At 40.6% G+C, this 27,281-nt stretch overlaps 2 protein-coding genes across 2 annotated transcripts; both read left to right on the plus strand.

The window, feature by feature from the left end:
- The first annotated feature begins 298 nt into the window (after positions 1–298).
- Positions 299–3,441, plus strand: SMIM10L3 (small integral membrane protein 10 like 3). Its single transcript, XM_075899510.2, has 2 exons — positions 299–810; positions 3,304–3,441. The coding sequence occupies exons 1-2, from the start codon at positions 625–627 to the stop codon at positions 3,322–3,324; spliced, it is 207 nt and encodes a 68-aa protein (XP_075755625.1). The 5' UTR covers positions 299–624; the 3' UTR covers positions 3,325–3,441.
- Positions 3,395–27,281, plus strand: FAM220A (family with sequence similarity 220 member A). The gene is made up of 5 exons (XM_089782320.1): positions 3,395–4,231; positions 7,685–7,785; positions 23,288–23,447; positions 25,143–25,323; positions 26,752–27,281. Exons 1-5 carry the CDS (start codon positions 3,395–3,397, stop codon positions 26,919–26,921), a joined length of 1,449 nt encoding a protein of 482 aa, XP_089638446.1. The 3' UTR covers positions 26,922–27,281.

Raw genomic sequence — 27,281 nt, forward strand, 5'->3', positions numbered from 1 at the left:
CAACAGGCTTCACCACCGACAGCCACTGTCATGAGCCGGCCGCGCAGGGCGCGGGCGCTGGCAAATATAAGGCAACCGCCGTGTGCGCTGAGCACGCTCCGCCTCACAGCCTGGGCTCTGGCCCACTCCCTGGTTCCAAATAGCGCCTAGCCCTTGCGCCCCTTTGTCTGACACGCCCCCCTTAGTTCCCGCCCTCGGCCGGTGAGGACAGTACTGCACATGCGCGGGGCCTAAAATGCGTTTCTCCCTTTAAATCACTACGCATGCGCCTCGCCTTGTTAGGCGGCGCGGGCTGGGGTAGGAGTCCAGCCGTACTGAGAGCATTGCGCGTGCGCGGCGGAGGGACGCTCCAGGCTTAGTTTTTTTTCCGGCGGCCTTTCATCCGCGCCGTTGCGCCGTGCCGTCACAACGCAAAGCCGCTGTGACGTAGCAAGCGGTGGCCTTACGTAGCTGTCTTTCCTTCTTCCCGTCGCGATCGACATCCGGGTACTTGGGGCTGCGGGAGGCTCTGAGGGGAGGTAGCGGCGGCGGCTTCCTAGCGGAGAGGCCGTGGAGCAGCTCCCCAGCGGGTCAGTACGGAGCGGGGGCGGGGCAATCTGAGGACCCGCTGGGGGCGGGGTGTATATGGCGGCGGATCTGTCCGCCCTGGCTGCTAGGCTGTCGCAGTCGGCCGCCGCCAGGTCCTACGGGGTCTTCTGCAAGGGGCTGACCCGGACCCTCCTCATCTTCTTCGACCTGGCCTGGAAGCTGCGGATCAACTTCCCGTATCTCTACATCGTGGCCTCCATGATGCTCAACGTCAGGCTACAGGTGAATGGGGGGGGGGGGCTGTACTTCGCGCCCCTGCCGCCGGGGGCCTTGTGAGGGGGAGAGACGGCCGCCACCGTGACTCAGCTTGAGTCAGTCCCTTGCTAGAGATGCAGACGCTTCCCTCTCAGGTCCCCGGGAAGTGTCCTCAATTTGCAGGAACTGAGGGCAGAGGTGACTGGTGGGGGGAGGAAGGTAGTAGTCACGTGCCCCCCCCCAAACCTGGGAAAGGGCATAAACCACCCCTCTCTGACCCTGGACCCGCATCATCCTGCCCTTGCTCTGCCCTCAGCCTGCCTTTTCCCAGGCTGCCCAGGAACTAGCGGACCTAGTGTCCAATGCTGGCATTTCAAGTCCAAGCTGCTCCACACACTTACCAGCAGGAGAGGAAAGTGGAGTAGGGTGGCCCCAGCTCACTTTGCTCCTCTACCCACGCGGCTCTGCTTCCTACAGGGGAGTGTTGGGGCAGTCCTGCCCCTTCCCCTAGTGAAGTGGCTGTGAAAGCAGAATGAGCTGGGGCCATCTTGCTCCGCTTCTGCTGGTGAGTGTGGGGGACTACACCCAGACATGGACACACCCTGCTAGCATAGTTCCATCTAAGGGACACACCTGTGCACAAACTATTCTACACCTGCCCACCTCCTTTGCAGATATTAAATGCGGTGTTTGCAGGGGGCCAGCTGGTAGGGGGCTGCTGCAGCCCCCAGGGGTTTACCATTCACATCTCTACTTTTGCACAGCCTCTCACTCATCTGCACACCAAGGGTACGTCTAGACTACAGGCTTTTGTCAACAGAGGCTTTGTCGACAGATACTATCGACAAAGCTTCTGTCCACAAAGAGTGTCTAGACTACATCCAGTTCTGTCGACAAAGCAAGCCGCTTTGTCGACATGAGAGTCGAGACGCAAAGGACAGTGTAGATGCAATAACGCCTTCTGTTGACAGAACTCTGACAAAAGGCATTATTCCTCGTATAATGAGGTTTACCACTGTTAACATCGACAGAACTCATTAGTTTTGTCATGTCGACAGAACTTAGCGGTAGTGTAGATGCAGGGATAGTTTTGTCGACAAAAGTCCACTTTTGTCAACAAAATTCTGTTGTCTAGACACACACCCCATTTGAGCAAAATAAGGATGAAATTTCTAAGTCTAGCAAATGGGATGGACCAGAGTATTGACAGCTTGAATCTGGAGATTTTCTCTTCTTGTGCCTGTCTGTGCTGCAACTCTAGATTTGTAACCAGTTAGTGACATATCTGGATACAAGACATGTTTAGCTTGTCTCACAGTATTCAGTTAATAACCATGGCAGTTAACTATTTCCCCTTCGTCTACTGCCTATGTTGGCAGATGGTGGTCATCTTGTAGCAGGATCAGCAACCTGTTTTATTGCAATATACATTGTAACCCTAATCATGCTTGTGCAATCATTTTGCCTGGTGATCCTTTGAACTGTGCATGTTGTTCCACATCCTGTTTGTATGCCAGTGTGTGAATGTTCTCCAGACATTCAGCCCACTTATAGGTGCCCAGCTTTATTGCTGTGTGCCCTCATACAAAGTTAGTGAGCACAGAAGGTTGCATGTACAAACATGAAAAAATGAAGCATTATTAATACAACTTTGACATAATAATTGAGACTTTACCTCTGATTATAGTGTCAATGTTTAATTATTAAAGGTAAAGATACTTAAAACTGTGTTCTGCTGCTAAGTCTCTACAGTATGCAAGGGTACATCTACACTGTGGGCTAAAGCCAAGTTAGGATGTGCAACTTCAGCTATGTTAATTGTGTAGCTGAAGTTGCAGTATCTTAACTCAGCTTTTGGCACTGATTGCACAGCAGGAAGGCGAAGGAAGAACACTCTTTCTTTGACTTCCCTTACCCCTCATGGAATGAGGGTTACAGAAGTGAAAGTAACAAGCCCGTTATTTTGACATTATTGCTGTGTAGAAATAAGCATGCAATGTAGACATAGCCTCAGTGATCAATCTTTTAATTTAAAACTGTATTGTTAGGTAATTTTCAGGCTTCTCATTCACTGAGTCACCTTTGATATTTTCTGCCACCTAGAAAAGATAAGCTCTAATTCATTGAATTTAAACAGCAAAAGAGGAGACGCCAGCATTAAATGTGCAGCACAATATAGGGATACTTGCTATTGGAGCCCATACTCTTAAATATTGCGTATAGAAACAAACTGTTAAAATTAATAGTATCAGTATCCACTTCCACAGTATAGGATAAATCTTCTTGAATTTATTCAAGGAAAAGAGTTAGTAGTTTTGTAAAAAGGCCCTTCGGGTTCCTCCACTATGTTCTGCTCTTGAGATCCTTTTTTCCCCATAATATGGAGATCCCTAATTAATATCTGGTAACATTGATAAAGTAGTTTGAATCCAATGAAAAGGTGTATCTCTTTCTCTCTTTGAGAGGCAATTGAAGGAGGAGGAGACTGATCATAAGTTAATTTCCTGTATTCTTTTTCAGGTTCATATTGAAATCCACTGACTTGAGACTTGCTGTGCTTATTGTACTCTCTGCTGCAACTAGGGTTATTAGGTAATGTTTTTTTAGCAAAATGCGAAGTTTGAAGGACAGAAGAGCTATGATTGTCTCCCATATGACTGTGGAGGAGGAGGAAGATTTAAACCATGAACAGTTATGTGAAAGTGGCCCAAATAGCCAAAACAAGGTCTTTCACCTTCCAGACATACATTCCTTGCTGAATGATTCTCAGGTTGATGTTAATAATAGCTTACAAAAAGAATTCTTCTCTCTTAAGATCAGGAATTGTTCTTTATTTAAGGCTGTACCTTTGCCTCATATTGGCAAGAAAATGCCCCCTCATTTGAGTGAACCAGCAAGGTTAAATTTAAGTGCAGCTGTCTCTTCAAAGGATTCATATCATCTGTTTGTTTCACCTGAGAGAGGACAACTTGATAAGATTTTTAACCACTTTGATAATACTTTTGTGACAGGTTGGCTGGAGAAAGCATATAGTTCCATTAGTGACTTGGGTGTCTGGTGTTGCACTGGAGATAACTTTGTACACTTTGCACATTTCTGGCTGACAGAGCTACATGACAATCAGAAACGGCAGCTGTTGGAATTAGAAATGGATATTATTGAAGATGAACTGCAACTTGCATTTCTTGAGTTGGATTCTGAGTTGCAACCTTCTGATCTGAATTCCATCCTTGCTGCCACATTGAGTGAATATCCTATGGAACTGTTGAGCAACCAGAAATCGTACATTTTCCTTGACTATTTAAGCCTCATGTCGTCAGAGAAAACCAGTGGATATAAAAAAATGCTTTCAAGTATAAAATATACAACAAATAATCCTCAGGTTACACAATGGCTACTAGCTGTACGAGCTTGTGCACTAGCAAATCTTTGGCATGCTGTAGTGAAGGTAAAAGCAAAATAATGCTGACATTTCAATGGTGTTTTTAATATTAAAGTATCTGGTTAAATCAAACAGTGATGAGACAAAGTTAGAGTTCAGGTTTTAGTGAGAGCTATGCAACTAAAATGAAATGGCTCTTGTAGTTATTAGTAAAAAGTTCTCTTGTGTAGTATCAGGAGATTTTAATTTGACTTATTTAGGATTCGTACAAATGAATTTCTTACATTAATTCTTTACTGGAACAAAGTCTTTGAATTTAATTGTATAGAACTGATCTTTAAGGGTCTGGGCTTTTGGCTGGTGTTCATAGTCCCCTATTGGAAAGTTCTTGCCTGTAGAATTCAGTCCTATCTTGGTACAGTGTTTTTTTTTTATTTATTTTTTTTAAACCTGTGATTCCGAAAGCTTTGTCAATTACAATGTGTTTTAATTGGAACAGCTGAGAGATTCTGAAGGTGAGAACTAAGGACGTCCTGTAGAGGACATCTTTCCAAACAGTTCTTTTTTAGAGCAATGGTTATGGTGGTGTGGTTTTTTTTTTTGTTTTTTTGTTTTAAAGAGATCTTAAATTAAACTTACTGATGTCCTGTAGACAAAGGCCTAACAATGATTCCCTTTATAAATAAGTGTATTTGCAGGGCGTTATCCTTTCTTTCAAAAAACCCCAACTCTTAATTATGACTGAACCTACTGGAAATTTGTAGCCCACTCCTGAGTGAGGACAGGAAGGTGATCTGCCCAGACAATTAAGGTAGACCTATGCAAAGGTGACAACTCATTTTTTACATTCCTCTAATCCAGTTGCAATTCTGTAGAGACTTGGTCCGAAAGCATCTTGAGAGCAGCTGTATGGTAGCTGCAAACAGTCCAGTAGAGACCAAAATGGGGCTAGTAATATGCAGTACATAGGGCCACAGCCCCTTTTCCTTGCTGTTCTGGCTCACTGGCGTACAAACCTTTACACTGCCTCTGAAACACAGAACATCGTTATCCTGAGATGATCCTTCCTGAGCCAGTTAAAACTATCTTGTGGACAAACTTACGCCAGCATTTCTCTGCAAATTAGCCACATTGCATTTGAGAATTTGGACCTCAGGAACAGATTCCATAAACCCTTATTCACATGAATAGTCCTATTGACTTCAGTACTCCAGTTAGTTATGATTTACAAATATTTGAAAATAACTCACACATTTGTTAGGCTTCTTGGAGTACAGAAAACAAAAGTTTCTGTGTTTTTTAGAGGTGGCCTTTTATTTGGTTTGAGACCAAAATATGGTTTGAATTATATGTCTTTCAATAGACAAAAGAGATTAAAACTTTTAAACATTTTAGACAATTTTTTCACATGCACTTTAAATCTATATATGTGGTGTTGACTTGTAGATCACATGTGTGCCAGCTACATTATCAGCAGAAATGTCAGAGTAGTAATAAATTATAGATGGTAAACAGCTGTGAGGGAGCTGTTGCTGTCTTGGGCAAAAATTAGACTTTGTCCCCTAGACTCTATTGAAACCGTTACATGTTATATAACTCATGTCCACTTGTAGTATTCAGTAAAAACTCACAGTTCTGCAAGATGAGAATACACAGTCAATAACATTAGAAATGTGACAATTCTCTAATATCAAATACTGCATTAAATTATTAGAAGCTACTGATCTCTTATGGAAAAAGATGAAAATTGCTACCTTATTTATTCTCTCTGCTACTTTTTTGAAGCAGGTGGTATAAGATTTTCTTATTTTCAAAGATAGGGATACAGGGAAAGAATGAGGATCTCTTTTCCTATACAGCAAGTGTTTCAAACATTGGTCTACATTTTTTTTTTTTACACTTTCAGTTTTGCACCTGCATTTATTGTTGCATGCAGATCTAAGAACAAAGTACTTGTTTGTACAAAAATTGTACCTCCAATTATTTATGCTTGTATGGCCAGGCTGAGCATTTTGACCCTTAGGTTATCTTCTCCTGTTGCATGTTTCTTTCTTAATCATTCCTCTTTTGGTAACATCAGTTGCTTTTAGAGAGAATTTTGATGTACGCAAAATGTCCAGCAAAAAGGAGGAGCAAACGAAGGTGTAGGAAATATTTTTCCTTCCACTACTTTTTAACAGAAAGACAAACATAGCAAAACCAGCCTGACTATTATGTTTTTATATAAGCCTATTCTAGGATGCAGAGGCCTTCCTTTTTAATGTTGTAAACAAGTTGTTCTATGGAGGGATTCTGGTCTAATGAATATTTTATACTACAGACCTAATCGTATACAATAGTCTTATCATGGTAAAACATCTGTTAACTTCCCTAGATCATGGCTGAAAGCCATGAATTATGGGATCAGTTGAAATAAGTCTGCAGTACAGATTGGACCTCCCTGGTCCAGTACCCTCAGGACCTAACTCCTCCTGGATGAGGGATTTTTTCAGGACATGGGGTAGGTCATTTCAGGGGCAGTTCCCCATGCCCTCTCCCTGTTTCTTGGCTTTCTTGGCAGCCCAGCTGATCCGTGTGCATGCTCCCAGCCCCTCTGCAGCCCAGCTGAGCCGTGCACTGGCTCCCGCCCCCTTTGCAGCCTAGCTGAGCCACACCAGCTCCTGGGTCCCCACCCTCTGCAGCATGGCAGGACTCACTGGTCTTGGAACATCTGTGGTCATGTCAGACCACGGATGTTACCAGACCAGAAAATCCTGGATTTTGGAGGTGCAACCTGGAATTGGATAGAGAAAAGTGATTTGATTGTAGTTTTTCTCCTGAATGTGATCTTTTAACATTAAAGAGTCTCAATTTTGAGTAGATTTCAGTCTAATAATTTAACATGCCTTGAATGTTATTGTTGAATATCTGAAAGATAACTTAAACATTCCATCTGAAACTGAAATCAAAAGATGTTTTACTGTAGTAGTGTTTAACATGCCAGACACTGCACTTCACGGTTGGAGAAACATAAATTGAAAGCAGTATTCTTACACTACTAGAATCTGGCAGGGACAACAACTCAGAAATGTCAGTGCCTTCCCCCTGGGAGGGATAATTGTAAACCAAAGGATAAGTAGTCTTTCATAGATGTGTAATATTTATACACATGTCTGCTGCATACAGTTGTGTACGTTAATTTTTGTCCATTATATCTAGTATGGTCTCATCTCGAGGGAAAATGTCTGGATTAAAAGCATTGATTTGGTTTTCAGGGAGTTTCATGGCCCCCCAGTAAGTCCAGTGTTAGAATCCATTTTCATAGTAAATGCTTCTCTAGGGTTGAGGGTATCCTAAGAAATCTGTTTTTGTAGGAAAGAGTATATTTAATAGAGCGGATAATTTTGAAACACCAGAAGATGACTCTTTAGACTTCCAATTTTTTGCTTGCAGTGTTGTTGGTGTCAGTCAGAAGTATTTAAAACAGCAAAGTAAAATATAAGACCGGTCACTAAACAACTTAATGCTTTTAAAATTCAGTTTTATAAGGCATTGGTCAGTACCAGGCTCCTTCCTGAAGTACATATCAAGAGTTCTGTTTCTGCTACTACAAAGCAAACAAATGAAGTGGTTAAAGAAAGGTAAGAAAATAAAAAATATAGTATTAAGAGAATTCTTAGTAACTTTTTATAAACATGTTTCTTGATTGAAGGTGAATTCAAGTAAATACTGCACTGCTGTTTTGAACGATCACTTTGTTTAAAACAAATATTGAATAATGTCTTGAGCCTTTTATATGTGCCTGCACAGAGCCTTTATGTATATAGGCAAAACAGCAGTGTGTTTGCTTTTGTAAACTGTCTTGTCTCTTTAGTGTTAACAGTTTCTACTGCTTTTTTTTTAAAGTTTGTTTCATGGCTAATAGGTACTGGTATTCATGTAAATTACATGTACACTTCACAAGGAAACTTTATGGGCCCACGCAAGGAATACCTGCCACTTATTTTGGAAGTGCTTGTTGTGGATTATTTTTGAGGAACATTAAGTGCTTCAGTATCTGAACGTTTTATGTTGTGCGCTGGGAAAAAATGTGGATTTTATTCATAGAACCAGGTCCTTACGCATTCTCATTCTTTTACCAGTTTAGGAGAGAAAATGTTTGTCCTAAATGCATCCCTCCTGCCCACATCATTGCCCTCTTCTATTTTGATAGGCTGCTCTGTATCTGATTATCATAACAGGTTTTGACAGTGATTTGGGTGATTTGCCTTGAGAGTTTGTTTGCCTAGTAGAATGATCAGAGTTAGCACCTCGGTGGTAAGCCTAATTCGTTTGCTTTTTTTTTTTTTTCTTTAAACCAGCTGCTTTGAAAAAAACATTAAACTGGCAGTCCAAATCTCCATTTTTTTTATTCTTTTGATTGTGAATTGCAGTCTTATTTACATTTTCAGATATGTGTGGCATGAAATCTATCAAGGCCTGCAGCTAGTAACCAAACTAATGTATGCTGTTTGTGTTTCTTGGAAAGATACTCTGTTATGAGTTTGAGTTATATTGAACTGTCTGAATAAACCTGATTTTTGGGAGGGGGAAGATGTTATGGTTTTGACTTGATTTTTTTTTTAAGAATACTTGAAAGATGATGAAGCCTTTAGATAAAGTAACTAACAAGTTCTACTTAGTCATCTTTAATCTCTCAAAATTAGGCTAAAAATCTATCATTTTCATAAATTAATATCTGAGCTCCCCAGAAATGATTCATAGATCCACTTATGAAAATTCAGAGGGTGTTTTATGGCCCATTCATATTTACTGTACATTTTTTCATTAAAGACAGGTGGCTACTCACATACTTTTTTGCCACTCAATAATAAAAATGATATCCTGAAAGTGATTGAACATCATGTTCTTAATTTCAGTCCTTCATTTCTTTTTGGTTGATTTTTAGATTTCTTGTACAACCAAAACCCCCATTGACATCATGAGAGTTTTGGGAGACCACAGGATGCAATATTAAGGCCTAGGTTCAGCTGTTCAGTAAAGTAACACTGTTAATGTGAAGCCTATTCCATTTCAAAAAGGATTTTTTTTAATCTAAGGGACTTTCAGAAATGGTATTAGTGACTGCCCTTTTTTTTTTGTTTATTTTAAAAAGTCATCTTTCTCTGTTGGTGTGCACACATAAGGAAAGTGACTCATATTGAAACAACTTTGTTCTCTAATCTTTGATTATAGTCATCTTGAGTATTTATCACCTACTACCAGAGATGAAAATTTTAACAAGCAATTTTTAAAGTTGACTGTCTCATTAAAATCATCTTTCAAGATTAGCTAGTGCCCGATCTTCACCACTGAAGTCAGTGGTAATTTTGCCACTGGCTTCAGTAATACAGAATCCCTCTTCTACCGGTGGGTAACAATTTAGTATTCAATGCTTATATTCATAGTAATGTGAATTATCTTGGTTGTAAATACTAACTTTATTATAGGTGTTTGCACACAGAACAGCTATTCTTATTTTGATCATTCTTTAAAATTCTTACTGCAACATAACAACTGAGAGGGGCTCCTAGAGTGTGCCAGCCCAAAAGGACTGTAACTGGTATGCCACATTTAGATACATTTGGTAAAAGGAAAGATGTTTACAGCAACTTTGTCTTTGAAACTCTTCTCTTTAGTACAGAGGTGGGGAATCTTTTTTTGGATCGGGGGCTGCTGACCCACAGAAAAAATCAGTCAGGGACCGCACACAAACTGTCACTGATGTGGTCCCGGTGACCTGAGGAGAAAGATGCTCCTCACATTCCCCTTGTACACCACAGTTTGGGGGGCCCAGCATAGTAGATTGTGTGCTCCAATCCTGTGGTGTGGTGGCAGGGGGGCTGGAGGTCCAAAATGGGCTCCCCAAAGTTTGGGGAGGGAGTCCTGAGCCTCTGGGGGCCAGATCCAGGCAAGGCAGGGGTCGCATCTGGCCACCAGGCCTTAGGTTCTCCACCCATGCTTTCGTACTTTAATTCATGAGCAAGTAGTTTAACTTGAAATGTTGCTGTTCTGAGTGAAAACAGACTTTTTAATATAGCACTATATAAATTTCCAGAAGCTGATGAATTATGATGCTGCTTACTTACACCACAGGAGGGAGTTAAACATCAAGATTTTGAATTTTACTTACCTTACTGCAAATAGTTTTCCAGTATGGTGTTTCAGTATCCAATTCTGTTCTCAAATATGCTGAATTTAACTTACTCCTATGGATTGTTACTGCAATTTTGTGTAAAAATGTATAAAGGCCAATACACAATAGTAACTTATTGTAATTGTTTACAGTGGAACTCTAAATGCCAATGAATGGTTTTATCAAACTGTTTAAAAATAAATGTGTTTTTGAAAAATAAATTGCTTGTTTTCTTGTTTTATGGCTTTATAAACTGCAGTGTAAGAGACTAATTGAAGGTAAGAATGTTAAATATCAACTAATTTAATAATCAATGAATTTTGCTTAGACTAGTCAGTAGGGCACCTCCACTTCTAGGCTGTTGCTACACTTCAAAGGTGAAAGCGCTGCGTGGAGCCTGGGGTCAGCTGGGGACTCTCCCGCTGAGCCCGGGGTCCGAGTGGCGCTGCCATTTTGAAATGCTGCGAGGAACCTGATGCTGGGCTCCCCGTGGTGTTTCAAAGCAGCGGCACTGCACAGAGTGCAGCAGGAGAGTCCCCCACTGATCCCGGGCTCCAGGTGGCGCTGCCACTTTGAAAAACTGCATCCAGCCTGGGGATACCTCAGCTGGCCCCCGGGCTGCTCGCAGCATTTTAAAGCGGCAGAGCTGCGTGGAGCCCAGGGTTGCTGCTTTGAAGTACCCCCTCCTCTTCTTACCCCCTGCCCCCCACTGCCTCTTTCTGATAGAGGCAGCAAGGGGGGGGGGGGAAGAAGCGACTAGTCGACTATCTGATAAGCAAATGCTTGTCAGACCTTCAATTAGGGATGTGAAGGACTAAGCTAGTCAGTTACCATGGTACTTAATATTCTTAGAAAACACAAATCATCTCAGACACTAGTATAGAAATAACAGAAGATGCTGCTTTTCTTTCAACTTTAAAGTGATGAGGAAATCTCAAATAGTCCTTCCGCAAAGAGGATAGTATAGGAAGAGGGAAGAATTCGCAGTATGTTGAGGTATAAAGATACTGTCTTGAACATGCAAACCAGTTTGTAAAACACTGCTTCTCTTACCATACAAGTTAGTTTCTTTAAGAGATGGAATCCAACCCAGAACTTACACAACAGATTTTTCTGAGTTCCTAATTCTGCAAATATTCTCATTCATACATTCCTTAATCATAGCTGATAAGCAGTTGCAATATACTAATGATTATCCAGATTCAGGATATTTCCCATCCACCTGACTAGGTTTTAATTTGCATTATCTTTACGTAATACCTAGGTTAAAAAAAGGTAGCATGTATGAAATTGCATGTTAGGGCTAGAAGGTGAATCATTGCATTGGAACATGACTCTTAATCACATCCTACTCATAAGAGCACATACTGTACCATGGGAGTGGCTTGTCTAATTGGGAAACTACAAAGGCAGAAACAGGAGAGCTTCCTTGTTATTTGGAATAATACGTAGAGGCCAAAATTAGTTTCCCTCAATCCATGTGCATGAGTTTAGATGAAAGAAGTAGGAATTCTGCATGAGGAATGAGCAAATGTCTTCTTTCTTCTGACCTTAACAGAGCTGCAGTCAGGATTTACAGGTATTAGGGTCATTGGGAGCCCTACTTCTATAAACTGATCTCTCCTAAGGGTAGCTGCCACATGTAATAGGCTGGGGTCCTCCTGCTCTTTCTGTCAGTGGTCTCTTAAATTCTTTTTAAAGATCAAGATCAATTTCTCATGACTCTGAAAGGAACAGAAGCGCTGCACAACTCTTAAGGGAAACTTTCCTTCAGAGGTGAGGCTTTGGGGGCTATAGAAGAGGCCCTATTGGCCTGTCAGGTGCTGGCTCTTTTAAAGGAGGAAACCCTGACATTAAGGATCTCCTGTATGTGCATATAGGGAAGGTATGCTCTGAGCCTCTTTGCTTTTCCTCATGTGCCTCTTCTGTATTCCCCAAACTACTTACCACTTAATTTCTTGACTTTAATTTCTATTCCTCTTGCTGAATGTCTTCGGAATCAAGATTATTTTGAAGATTTATTTACTTTAACATTTTTTCCCTCCCTCTCCATCTTTTCCTCAATTTTACACAATTTTTGTTGTAACATTTATATTAGTTCAAGATCATGACTTCAACATCATGTGGAAATGGAAAGCCATAACCACAGCTAATTGACAAAGCCACTCAAAAGTCATCATCAAAATTATTGCTAAGTTACACGGGTTGACTCAATATGAAGGTATTTCATTCTCTGCTTTGGTGAGGAATATCATCTGTTGCATGTTGGACGATACTATGGGTAAAATGTTGCTGCTGTTTTATGTGCTATATTTATTCTGTAGAAAAATGGAACTCTGGTCTAACGGTTATTGGGCGGGCATCTTCAACACATATACAATATCCTTTTTTAAAAAATGGATATCAAGTGAAGGAGAACCTCTTGGAACGCAGCAGAAAAGAAAAGGAAAAAAATGAATAGAGAAATTTCCTAAAAGCATATTAAAGTCACAAAGCTGCCATTTTTATATATTCATGTAGTCATATTTTTCATACATTTCAATCATTCTCTTTCCTTCATGATTCTTTGGGTCACAAGTTAAACTTTCTGTTCTTTGCTCCTTTTTCTACCATCTAGCATAATTTCATCTACAGCCACAAGAATGTTCGCTGCTTGAAGGCAAAGTCGTGTATAAGGGAAATATGATACATTACATTCACTGTTTCTCTTTTGGAAAAAGCCATGGTTCGTAAATACTGCCTTTAAAGCAGCAGAGGGAGCTCATATTTGACGTGTGATTTAAAGTCTCCACCAACATACACTGGCTATTTATTCCCAATCCAGCTAAAGCAGTGTCTTTTTTTTTTTTTTTAAATCATCTGCAAGGGGAGGTAGTGGTTTTTTGTTTTTGTTTTGTTTTTCCTTTACTGATCCAACTGATCTTTTTTGTTTTCAATCAAATGTTGTCTGGTGTAGAACTCCGGCCTCATGATGATGTCAAAACTTTATCGGTGACATAGTTAACCCCACAGGAAAAGGGGGGGAAAAATGCAACTATATAAAACTTTTAACTCTAAAGTCCAGTAAGCACTTGTGAAAAAGGCAATCTTTACTAAAGATTCAATTGTCTAGCTTCTTCAGCTAGGCAGTGACAGAGCATGCCAAATAAACATCTAAGGTCACTGCAAATTTCTATGGAAAAAGTATGGAAAGTTAGAGGTGACTTTCTGGAGATATATCTAAGCTGAATAACAAGCAGAGATTGTTTCTTCAGTTAAGAACATAAGAATGGCTGTACTGGATCAGACTAAAGGTCAATTTAGCCCAGTAGCCTGTCTGCTGACTGGGGCACCTGGTGTTGGCCACTGAGAGGGTGGACCGAAGACAATGATCAAGCAATTTGTATTCTGCCATCCTTCTCCAGCCTCTGACAAACAGAGGCCAGAGACAACATTTCTATCCCCTGGCTAATAGCCTTTTATGGACCTAACCTCCATGAAATTATCTATCTTCTCTTTAAACTGTTATAGTCCTAGCCTTCACAGCCTCCTCTGGCAAGGAGTTCCACAGGTTGACTACACGCTGCGTGAAGAAGAACTTTCTTTGATTAGTTTTAAACCTGCTACCCATTAACTTCATCTGGTGTCCTCTAGTTCTTCTATTATGGGAACTAATGAATAACTTTTCTTTATTCACCCTCTCTCCACCGCTCATGATTTTATATACCTCTATCATGTCCCCCCTCAGTCTCCTCTTTTCTAAACTGAAAAGTCCCAATCATTTTAACCTCTCTTCATATGGGACCCGTTCCAAACCCCTAATCATTTTAGTTGCCCTTTTCTGAACCCTTTCCAAGGCCAAAATATCTTTTTTGAGGTTAGGAGACCACATCTGTACAGAGTATTCAAGATGTGGGCGTACCATAGTTTTATACAGGGTCAGTAAGATATTCTGTGTCTTATTTTCTATCCCTTTCTTAATAATTCCTAGCATCCTATTTGCCTTTTTGACTGCCACTGCACACTGTGTGGAAGTTTTCAGAGAACTGTCCATGATAACTCCAAGATCTCTTTCCTGATTTGTCGTAGCCAAATTAGCCCCCATCATACTGTATGTATAGTTGGGGTTATTTTTCCCTATGTGCATTACTTTACACTTATCCATATTAAATGTAATTTGCCATTTTGTTGCCCAGTCACTCAGTTTGGTGAGATCTTTTTGGAGTCCCTCACAGTCTGCTTCTGTCTTGACTATCCTAAACAGTTTGGTATCATCCGCAAACTTTACCACCTCACTGCTTACCCCTTTCTCCAGATCATTTATGAATAAGTTAAACAGGATTTGTCCCAGGACTGACCCTGGGGAGACACCACTAGTTACCCCTCTCCATTCTTACAATTTACCATTTATTCCTACCCTTTGTTTCCTGTCTTTTAACCAGTTCTCAATCCATGAAAGGACCTTCCCTCTTATCCCATGGTGAGGGACCTTGTCAAAAGCTTTCTGAAAATCTAAGAATGCTATATCTACTGGATCCCCCTTGTCTGCATGTTTGTTAACCCCTTCAAATAACTCTCATAGATTAATAAGACATGATTTCCCTTTACAGAAACCATGTTGACTTTTGTCCAACAAATGTTCTTCTACGTGCCTCACAATTTTATTCTTTACTATTGTTTCGACTAATTTGCCCGGTACTGAAGTTAGACTTACTGGTCTGTAATTGCCAGGATTGCCTCTAGAGCCCTTTTTAAATATTGGTGTCATGTTAGCTACCTTCCAGTCATTAGGTATGGAAGCCAATTTAAAGGATAGGTTACAAACCACAGATAATAGTTCAGCAATTTCCCATTTGAGTTTTTAGAACCCTTGGATGAATGCCATCCGGTCTTGGAGATTTGTTAACATTAAGTTTTTCTATTTGTTCCAATACCTCCTCTGACACTTCAATCTGGGACAGTTCCTCAGATTCACCACCCACAAAGTACGGTGCAGATTTGGGAATCTCCCTAACGTCCTCAGCCGTGAAGACTGAAGCAAAGAAATCATTTAGTTTCTCCGCAATAGTTTTATCGTCCTTAATTGCTCCTTTTATATCTCGATCGTCTAGGGAACCCACAGGGTTTTTAGCAGGCTTCCTGCTTCTAATGTACTTAAACATTTTGTTATTTCTTTTTGAGTTTTTGGCTAGCTGTTCCTCAATCTTTTTTTGCCTTTCTTATTACATTTTTACACTTGATTTGACAGTGTTTATGTTCCTTTCTATTTATCTCACTAGAATTGGACTTCTACTTCTTAAAAGATGCCTTTTTGTCCCTCGCTGCTGCTTTTACATGGTGATTAAGCCACGGTGACTCTTTTTTAGGTCTCTTGCTATGTTTTTAAATTTGGGGTATACATTTATGTTGGGCCTCTATTACGGTGTCTTTAAAAAGTTTCCATGCAGCTTGCAGGGATTTGGCTCTAGTTACTGTGCCTTTTAATTTCTGTTTAACTAACCTCCTCATTTTTGTGTAATTCCCCTTTTTGAAATTAAATGCCAGACTGTTGGACTGGTGAGGTGTTCTTCTCACCACAGGAATGTTAAATGTTATTATATTATGGTCATTATTCCCAAGCAGTCCTGGAATGGTTATCTCCTGGACCTGACCCTGCACTCCACTTAGGACTAAATCGAGAATTGCCTCTCCACTTGTGGGTTCCTGTACCAGTTGTTCCAAGAAGCAGTCATTTAAGCCATTGAGACATTTTATCTCCACTTCTCTTCCTGAGGTGACATGTATCCAGTCAATATGGGGATAATTAAAATCCCCAATTATTATAGAGTTCTTTATTTTGGTAGCCTCTCTAATCTCCCTCAGCATTTCAATGTCAGTATTGCTGTCCCTGTCAGGTGGTCGATAATATATCCCTACTACTAATTTCTTATTATTGGAGCATGGAATTACTATCCATAGTGATTCTATTGAACATGTTGATTCATTTAATATTTTTATTTCATTTGATTCTACATTATCTTTCACATATAGTGCCACTTTGCCACCCACACTGCCTGTTCTATCCTTCCGATATATTTTATATCCTGGTATGATTGTGTCCCACAGATTTTTCTCATTCCACCAGGTTTCAGTGATGCCTATTATGTCAATCTCCTCCTTTAGTACGAGGTACTCTAGTTCACCCTTCTTATTAGCCAGACTCCTAGCATTTGTGTAGAAGAACTTTAAAAATTTGCCACTGCTTATTTGTCTGCCCTTCCCTGATACATTGGATTCCTTTATATGTGGTTGTTTGTCTGCTCTGGCCCATGGTTTGTTCTCTCTCCTCCTCTCTTTCTGACTACAGTTTAGAAAATCTCTATCAATGGATTCTCCTCTAAGAGAAGTCTCCATTCAATTTATGTGTATCTCCACACCAATCGGCTTTCCCCCATCTCTTAGTTTAAAAACTGCTCTACGGCCTTTTTAACGTTTAGTGCCAACAGTATGGTTCCACCCTGGTTTAGATGGAGCTCATCCTTCCTGTATAGGCTTCCCCTCTCCCAAAAGTGTCCCTAGTTCCTAATAAATCCAAATCCCTCTTCCCTACACCATTGTCTCATCCACGCATTGTGACTCTAATGCTCTGCCTGCCTACCTGGCTCTGCGCGTGGAACTGGAAGCATTTCCGAGAACACCACCATAGTTGTTTTTGCATTATAAAAAGCAAAAGGACACAAAACCAATCTTAAAAGAATCATTTGCATGTTGCCTTTAAAGGGAGAAAATGAGAGGTCTTGTCAACTTGTTTAGGGCTTATAAAAGGTTTTGAAATCTTCAGAGTTGTAAGAAGTGCAAAGTTGTGTGGTTTTTTTTTTACAACTAATTGTATCTAACATAATGGAAGATTCTGTTATGTATTCATCATAACTCAAACTTTAAAAACTCCAAACTCACAAACCTTCCTTTATCTGAAATGGGTTGTGCCCATGAAAGCTCATGATACCATCTACATTTTTTTGTTAGTCTAAGGTGCTGCAAAAGTTTTTTTCCACACCCACAGGTTGCAACTCTTTTAAAGCTTTCTTTCATTTCCTATTGAAAGGATTCATAAGAAGAAAGGGCAAAATTTAAAAAGAGGTAGAAGTCAAATGTTTCTGTTGCTTATTAAACAAAAAGCTCAAGTGACAGATAAACCATCTGAAAATTTGCTCTCACTTTGAGCCAGATGGTGAGGACTTTACTTGCTATGATGAGCAACTATTCTCATAGGCCCTCCTGAGGTCTATGACACTGCTTGTGCAAATAGCTGCTCATCAGACTACATATGGTTTTGCAGTCTGCGTCTTTTTCAAATTAAAAATTGGCTTTTGATCAGCAGCTCATCATTAAGGGAGTCAATCTTGTCCCTATGTCTCTTTTCTTGTCTACCTTTCAAATCTAGTATGTACACTGATGGTACACAAGGATAAATTTCCTACCTAGTGGTTTCCTCAAGGATTGGAACAGTACTAGCATTTCTCTTTTCTGATCTTTGCTCATAAGCAGAGTTCCTTACAGTGAAAGAAACAGGTTACCAAAATAGCTTGCTTTTTTTGCTATTCAAAAAATGCTACTATTTCTGGTCTAACTTGTGGACTAATCAGGCTGAAGTAATTCATTGCAGAATCTTTCTTGAAGCCTCACCTGTCAGTCTGGTGACTTTTTTTAATTCTCAGATGCATATATATTCAATATTTTTTAAAAACCAGACTTTTTAATAGGACTATCAAGCACCTTCCTCAAGGCTTGCTTGCCGTGCCTCTTCAGGCACTTATTTTGAACCTGGTTTCTGGATTATGAACTTTCTATTACATTTGAAATAGAAGGGTGTTATGGAAGCTAACCTTGCCTGTCTGTCTAGATTCCTCTCTGGCTCTTTAGAGGCAAGCTAAGGCAGACTAATGCATGTTAAATGTTCAGCCTTCTTTCTTCTTATATACCCTTCAGCGCCTTTGAGTGATAGCATTTGTACAGATTGTAGCACTTTGCAAGTCCTTCCAGTCTAGTGCAATGAGGGGCAACCTAGACTAGTGAGCGGGCTCCATGAGTGGCCCTCCATCTCAGTGGGCCACAAGACTGTCATAACCAAGACAGTTTCCTGGGATAGGGTAGCTTTGCTAACTGTGCTTGTGTACCTAAAATTTGCAGTGTGTGCTGACTGAACTGTAGCAGCACTTTGGATACAGTGGGAATATACAGCTCACAACGTTGTATGCAATCAGCACGTACATCACTTCACATGTCTTTGCTTTAAGTGTGTCACTTTTTTGTAATACAGGCAGTCCCCGACTTATGTGGATCCAACTTATGTCGGATCCGCAGTTACGAACGGGGCTGCCCCGGAGTACACGGACTGCGGGACCTCGCGGTCCCGCCGCCCGTGTACTCCGGGCGAGAAAAGCTGCTCCGCGTCTCCCTGGTCTGCAGACCAGGAAGACGCGGAGCAAAGCCGCTGCCTGAGCCCCCCCCCCCCGCGGCTTTGCAAAGCCGCGGGGGGGGGGGGGGGGGGGGCTCGGGCAGCGAGGCAGCCCAGGCACGCTGCCGGCTTCCCCAGACTTTGCAAAGCCGCGGGGGGGGGGGGGGGCTCGGGCAGCGGGGCAACCCAGGCCGCCTGGGCTGCTCCGCTGCCGGCTTCCCCGGGTCTTTGCAAAGCCGCGGGGAAAGCCGGCAGCGGGACAGCCCAGACGCCCCGCGGCTGTCCCACTGCCGGCGTCCTCAGAGGCTTTGCTCCCCGTCTCCCTGGTCTGCTGGTCTCCAGCAGACCAGGGAGACTGGGAGCAAAGCCGCGGAGGACCCAGGCGGCGGGACCGCGGTGCGTCTCGGTCCGCCGCCCGCGTCTTCCTGGTCTGCTGGGGTGGGGGGGGGGGCGCAGCTAGTACGCCCCTGCCCCGCCCCGCCCCCAGCAGACTAGGCTTTTCTCTGGACGCCTGTGGCAGAGTAGCTGGGGTGCTGCCGGTTGGTCCCGCTCTGGGCGCTACTGGACCAACCCAGCAGCACCCCAGCTGCTCTGCCCCAGGCGTCCTGATTTAGCTGCTGCTGAAACTGACCAGCGCTGACTACAGGAAGCCCGAGGCAGAGTTGCTCTGCCTCGGGCTTCCTGGAATCAGCTGCTGATCAGTTTCAGCAGCAGCTGACTTGGGGACGCTTGGGGTTCTTAAGTTGATTCTGTATGTAAGTCAGAACTGGCAGTCAGTTTCAGCAGTGGCTGAATCTGGACGCCAGTTCCGACTTACATACAGATTCAACTTAAGAACAAACCTACAGTCCCTATCTTGTACGTGACCCGGGGACTGCCTGTATTGGGAGAAAAAAACTACTTGGACCAAAACTAGCAGAGTATGGCAACCCTGTGCATGAGCAATGGTAAACAAAAGGTCTTGTGGGCTACACGCAGAACCCAAATGGTCTACATGTGGACCTTCGGCTACAGATTGCCCACCACCGGTCTAGTGCTTGTATCCTCACTATACAATTGGTCAATTCAAAAGCTCAGTGACCTATTGGTTACTATTGTTGAACATGACTTCAGGAACTTACTTCATAACTTCCTTTTGTCCTTATTCATTTGTAGTTGGTAATTGTACCTTCTGACCACACTCTCCTTTGGCTAAGTTACTTGCAGGTGTTAGCAATCTCCTAGATTGTGGGAGTTGTCATTTCAGGATGGTTTTTATGGCACTTTGTCAAGTTGTTTTTAGCATTTAATTTTAAATTCATTCTTATGGGTCTTGTTCTAGTATCCAGAAAACAGCTACTATAATCGGAGGGTATGTCTACACTACAGAGTTTTGTCAGAAAAATGGCTGTTTTTCTGACAACCTGAGTTCTGTCCACTCTGCAATCGGGTTCTTTCGAAAGTAAATAGAAAAAACAAAGGGGTTTTTCCAGCATTGGTAAACCTCTTTCTATGAGGAAGAAGCCTTTTTTCAAAAGAGCTATTTTGGAAAAAGGCATGTGTGGATGGGGAAGAGGGAGTTATTTCAAAAGAAGAGGAAAGAGGGAAAAAAAATAGGTGTCCTGGTGGCCACTGTGTCCATAGTAATCACCACTTAAATGCGAGATAGCGTCCATTGACGGCACATCTAGACTATGTGTTTTTTTGAAAGATATGCAAATTCAGCACTAATTTGCATATTATCTTCCAATCGCATTTTTGAAAGCGGATCTTTCAAAAGTGAAAGTAGTCTGGACATGGTTTTTTTGGGGAAAAACCCCTTTTTTGGAAAAAAAAAAAAAAAGCTCTTCCTAAAAAAAGGTGGTTTATGCGGTTTTTCAAAAGGGTTTTTTTCCCCCCAAAAAACCACATCCAGAGTTCTTTCACTTTCGAAAGACCTGCTTTTGAAAATGCGATCAGAAGAAGATATGCAAATTGGCGCAGAGTTTGCATATCTCCTTTCCGAAAAAAAACGTAGTCTAGACGTGCCCTCAGTGTGGATGCTATCTTTCAATAAAGCAGATCACTTTTTTGATACACTTTGGCAGTGTGGACACTCTTTTGGAAGAAGTTTTTCAGAAGATCTCTTCTGGAAAAGCTTCTTTGGAAAGAAGTCTGCAGTCGAGACATAGCCTATGTGAGTCTCTTCATGCTCTTTATCTTTTATATAGTAAGTGCTTTTGGCTCCTTTTTAAAATTTGCACTATTGAAACAATAATATCCATAGCCAACAGTTCCATTTTGCTGCTTGCAGATTACTACTATTACTGCATTTTATGAAAAATGTTTTCAGTGAAAATACTTGATGAGTCTTTGTTGTTCATGTACATTTGACATTCTTCAATTGATGTCTGCCTGAGAAGGAGTTGTTCTTCAAATCCCAGCAGAAATTCCAGGCTTAAAAAGTTTGACTTAAAGACAATTTTATTCCTTTTGCTGAGCCTAACAGTTCAAAAATCTGATAGAAAAGAAGCACATCTTCCTGTGAATATGCTGTTACCTGTATTTGGAAAATAATTTTAAATTGCTATAGGCATCATCCTTGCTTAAAAAGGGATATAACTTTGGATACTGACATAATGGAAGCCTAAAATAAAAAAACCGTAAGCCAGTTTGGTTCATGTTTTAGAACTAATTTAATTTCAGAATTAAATTTACTTTGAAATTAATTTTTTTTCTTGACATCTACAGATCTGCACTCTTGTTGTTTTTAATACTAGTTTAAAAATCTCTTAAATATGGTGTCCATAATAGCAGTCAGTACAACTTTTCATGATTATATATTCAGTTAGAATCAGGCCTTAAAGATAATGCTCAAGTCATTTTTTAAAATATAGTTATTGTAGATATGATTTAATTTGTTGTGAATAGTGTTTAACTTTTCCTGATTTGAGGTGGTGTCCAATAAAAAAAATTCCTTTGATAAGATTGAGTGTGTAATTTATTTAAATTTAAGTAAATGACAGGATGATCAATCACACAGAAAAGTGAGGGTGTTGAGAAATTTTAATTAGAGTACAAAAAGACCAAAGAGGTTTCCCTCAAATTTTTTGCCTATGTGACAATGACATTGTCAAATACTTTATGCATAAAGTTCACTTTTTTGGGGGGGAGTGAGAAATGGGGGGGGGAAACAGAAGAGTGTTTTACAAAGTTTAATAAGAAATATTTTTGAATGGCATGTATGCCGATTTAAACAAAAACATTCTTCTAGTTTCTCTGAATTATTTATTATATTTTTAATCCAGACTCACCTGCATTTTCTTCCTAGTCCAGGAGACCTAGAAGGTCAAATGGACAACTTTTTAAAATAAAGTTGGTGGGAGGAAAATGGAGGCTGCCTACACTGTCTCAAATGAGTGAAATAGAAAAAGTGTGTCAATATAAATGATGGAAAGAAAGCTTAGGTATTTGGCCTTCTATCAGTTTCAGTAAACAAGGGTGAAACTGTATTTCCAGAACAAATCATAGCTTCAGTCTTTCAGTGTCAGTCATGTCGGTCCCCACATCTGTTAATTAAAATGGGGCTCCTTGTAAGTGTAAGGGTCTGCCTGTGACTGTAGAATCAAGCTCAAATTATTATGTGAGTGCCATTTTAAATTTAACTTAAAATATGAATATAATCCCATTCCCAGTGAAGTCAACAAGAGTCATTACATTGACTTGAAAGGAGGCTGAGACATTACACTGCCATATTTTATGGAAATATGTTTTTGAATATGAATATGCATACATTGAATGTTTTATGCAAATTTGGACATGCAACATATCATTGAAGAGTTTTTATAATCCCCTGAATGACCTCATCCAGAGTGTGGTGGGGGTGTCTGCCTCACTCCTATCACATCTGTATTCTCCCCTTGTCCTCCCCAGCTGGTGCCTCCAATCTCTCATGCCCAAGTCAGAGTACTCCTGTGCTCTAGCCCCGAAGTCCCAGTCTATATCTTGCCCCTTATTAATGGGGCAGCTCAAGTCCATAGTCCTAATACAACACAACAGTCTAAGATTATTTTAAGGTTTAATAAATAGGGGAAAGTTTTACATTTCCCAGCAGGGGGTCCAGGCTCTCCCACTCCACTGGATCCCAGCCCAGGGCCCTGTTAGTGGTTCGCTCTAGCCACTGAGTCAGCGGGGAAATTCCTGTTGCAACACGCTGACTCTCCAATGGCCACTCACTCACCCTGTGGCCATCGCCATCCTTGGGCTGCTTCCAATGTCTCAGTGCACTGGTGAATCTCCGTCTCCCCTCCTTCCTCTGGGATCTGGCTATTCCCACCTGCTTCTGAATCCTGCCTGGTCTCTAGATGCATCGGGTTTCCGACTTGTGTGGTGCTCTCACTTGCTATTTTTTTAAATGACTTATTTTATAATGGATTTTGGTGACTGATTTCATAGGACTTTAGTGACTGTGCCTCTCGCATTAGAATTATACTGGACTGCAAACAACCATTGGTAATCAGCTTATTACAAACTTCTATGCATTATTTATCATTCTGAGGCAATGATACATGTTTTTTTTCCCCTTCTTCCTCAGAGCTCTACAGAGTGTCCAGTTGGGATATGTGGATGTCTTGCATTATATTATTTTAAACCAGAAGCTTGACCTTGGTACTGTAGATGAAAAAAATCGAAATCTGATATTTTTAGCCACAATATATGACCAACCAAAGATACTGGATTATTTTCTTGACATGGTCAGTTGACTGAAAATACATTAAAGGGTATTAATTATGAACTTCATAGGGTTTATAACAAATTGGTATGACTAAAAGGTGTATAAAAATAAATTCAGAGATCCTTAATTTGATTTTTTTAGAGTGCAAAAGACTCATTTTGCCCTGTTCTTGAGTCACGCTACCAACATTTGTCATTTTACAATCATATTTTCCTACTCTTAAAAATGTTCTCTCTTCCCTCTTGTTGTAGAGAAGAACCACATAACTAGAGGAGACTAATTATACTCCAAAGGCAGACAAATCTGATAAAACAGCTAAAACAGAAAAAGAACTTTTTGCCCTCTGCTCTTTTTATTACATGTAGCTGTTTCCAGGAACAATAATAGTTTAAAAAATATAGAAAGACATGTCACTTAATATGCCTTCTTCCCAAGTGTCGGAAATTAAACATAAGTATTGATTATTAGCACATGGGAAGAAAAATAAATTGCCTTGTCCCCACAGATGGACTCCAAACTCCAGAGCTGAGGAGTGTTGGTTGTGAAGTCCCACATTGAGTCTCTCAGCCAAGGCTATGTCTCCACTGCATGCCTACTTTGAAATAACTCATGTTATTTCAAAATAACAGTGAGCATCTGCACAGCAAGCCTGTTATTTTAAAATAGCAGGCTTCTTATTCCAACTTCTGTAATGTTCATTTTGTGAGGAGTAAGGGAAGTCAAAGGAAGAGTGTTTTCCTTTGACTTCCTGCTGTGTGGACAGTGCCAAAAACTGAGTTAAGATACTTAGACTTCAGCTACATAATTAATGTAGCTAAAATTGCGTATCTTAACTTGACGTTAGCCCGCAGTACAGACGTACCCCCAGTGAGTAGAAACTGACAGGACTTGGAGGTGTTCTATATTCTTTTTGGACTTTCCTCGTTTGGGGACAAATTTAGCACCAGTTTTGGCTATAGAACATTACTTATGACATCATACAGAAACAGTAATTTTCTTTGGCAATAGCAGTTTCTGAAAGGTGATCTCAGCAAGCTCAAAATATTATAACTGTGTATTTTTTAAATAAAAATTAAGTGAAATTGCTTATGAAGTGAAAGACTGGTTGCAACTAAAAATTGATGCCCTCTTTCTTTAGATTGTAAGCCAGGGAGTCTCTCTCATCTTTGAATAACTCCTAGCAAAATGAGGTCCTGATTTGGGCCAGGAACTTTACATGCTATTATAATACAAATACTTTTCCCACAGAAAAGCTACAGTAGTAGTGCAGGTTTTTCCATATCATTCTGCTAATGATGCCCCTAATCTATGTGGAAGCTCACCTTGAATGTTGAGAGGATATTTCATTCTTCATCTCCATTCAGTTCTAAACCTACTTTTTGAGGCTGGATGTTTCTCAAACACTGTGGTGACTGACACTGTAAAAAAAAAAACACCAGGATTCCACTTAGAACTAACTATTGCATTAGGCTTGATGAGCCTATTAAGAAGTGGACTAAATCAATGAGTGATTTCACACAGGTACCTATCAGCCATCTGATGGTGTAATGACTTTTGATTATTACAGGTTCGGGATACATGTAAGCCTGTTAGCTAATGATAAAAGGCTTTATATTTTATTGTTCTGTGATCTGAAAGACAGCTGCTTTTCTCACTGAAAATCTATTTTGGTTTTTGAGTTCAAAATTTTTTTCCTGCTAAACTTTTGTTCTAGGGACTCCCTATACCTGACATTAACCAACCAGCAGAAAATGGAAACACACCACTTCATGCTGCAGTGAACACTGGAAAAATGCACCTTGTATCCTTGCTGTTGCATTATCCTGGAATTAATGTGAATTTCCCAAATCCCCAGTGTGATGGAGCTACTGCACTACATCTTGCTATTGCCTATGGTAAACTTTCTGACACATTGTATTTTCTGTAGTCATTATCCAAAGTTTGGACTTCTGAGCAGACTCTATTTTTAAGTCCCGTTGTTTGTCACTTTGTAATGTAAAAAATAGTGCTGTCAAGCGATTAATCTCAGTGCAGCTGCCTCTTTGGAAAGCTGCGGAAGCCCGGGAACAGCTGGAGTCTCCAGCTGATCCTGAGCTCAGTGCAGTGCTGCCCTGTTGAGGCGTCGGAGTGGCACTTCAAAGGGGCAGCAAAGTGGAGCTGGGGATCAGCTGGAATGCTCAGCTGATCTCTGGTTCCACGTTTCTGCCCCTTTGAAGTGCCACTCCGGCGCCTCAAAGGGGAGCACAATGCGGATCTGGAGATCAGCTGGGCACTCCAGCTGATCCCTGGCTCCATGTTGTTCCATGTTGCTGCCCCTTTGAAGTGCTGCTCCGGAGCCTCAAAAGGGCAGAATAGTCGACTAACTAATAATTCACAAGGTTAATCAACTATTTAATTAACTGATATTTAACATCCCTATTCCCCGCATGTGCTGGCTCCCACAGAGCTGCCTTCCCTCCCCACTCTCTGCGCTGCTTCCTCCCACGGGGGGGGGGGGGGGGGAGGGGCAGGCAGGAGCAGGTGCTCGTAAGGAGCTGGCTTAAAAACTGGCTCCCTGTGAGCACGAGCTTCCAAATCCCCCCCCTCTCCTCCTTCCCCCCCAAAACACATACCTGCTGAAAACTTCAGTAGGTACACGTTTATACAAATAAATGCATTTTAACCTCCCTAGAATATGAGGATACATGAAGGACTGTCTAAAGAAGATTGTATGGAAAAATTAATCTGTGAAGAAGAAAAAAGTTTTGTATGGCAAGGTGCAAAAGTTTTTACTATGTGCAGAAGACACTCTTTCTGTTTATTGAAGAAGTGTTAGACAACTGCCGATTTTTATAACTGGACTTACTACATTTTTGGATTTGTGATGTCAAATTCACAAAATACTCATCATTAATTTATTCCTCACAGCACATTTGGAATGTCTTTCCATTTTGATTGTGCTGCTAGCATATGATGTGCTTTTTAATCTTTATTATGTCATTTTAAACAAAAGCAGGCTGACCAATTGTGTCAACATGTGAACATGTTCTAAACTTTTATTATAAAAAAGTCCCTGGAATCTCCTGAAATTCTGATTTTTTTTCCATTTATACTCCAATTAATGGAGATGGAATATTCTGTGAAAAAATATTAAAACAATAATATTGGAATTCACATGTTATCTTAGATTGTTTTGTGAATTAAAATAGTTCATTTAAGTTTAAATAGATATTTAAAATAGGTTAAATGATTTTGGTTTTCCACAAAATATAACAAATGTAAGTATAATATTAACATAATTTTTTGGACTCAAAAATCCTCTTCACCAGCTTTGTTTATTTTAGGGTACTTGGGAATTTGCTATTTATTATTGAATGCTGCAGCTGATGTGGAAAGCCCCCTGGGAGATCTAACACCTGTGCAACTTGCTGAGAATTTTGGTAATAAAACTATAACTAAGTTCGTAAAGATGCATGTTAAAAAACTTAAACTTGAAAATAAAATGTTTGCCTGATTCTGTAAAGCATAATAGCATTTTCCAATATATCTATTTTAATTTTATACATTGCATTTCTTTTAAACTTTTGACATTACAGTACAGTACTGCTTTTATCTGTGGTATGGCAGCTTGCCAACATTAGTTTTTAGTGATAAATTCTGCAATACAGCCATGAAAGATTTTATATCTTAGGCTACTTCCTTCTGTTATTTTATGATCTTTCTGGTTTTGTCTGTTCTCAGCCAAATGACAACTGGTTCTGTTTTATTATATAAATAAATGAAAGGATGTATATAATCAACTTCATATTAAAACTGACAATGGCTAACTTTTGCATTAACATAATGAACTGGATTTTTACAACATTGTAAATTA

This window comes from Pelodiscus sinensis, chromosome 15, assembly GCF_052426305.1.
Source record: "Pelodiscus sinensis isolate ZL-2025 chromosome 15, ASM5242630v1, whole genome shotgun sequence".
NCBI lineage: Eukaryota > Metazoa > Chordata > Testudines > Trionychidae > Pelodiscus > Pelodiscus sinensis.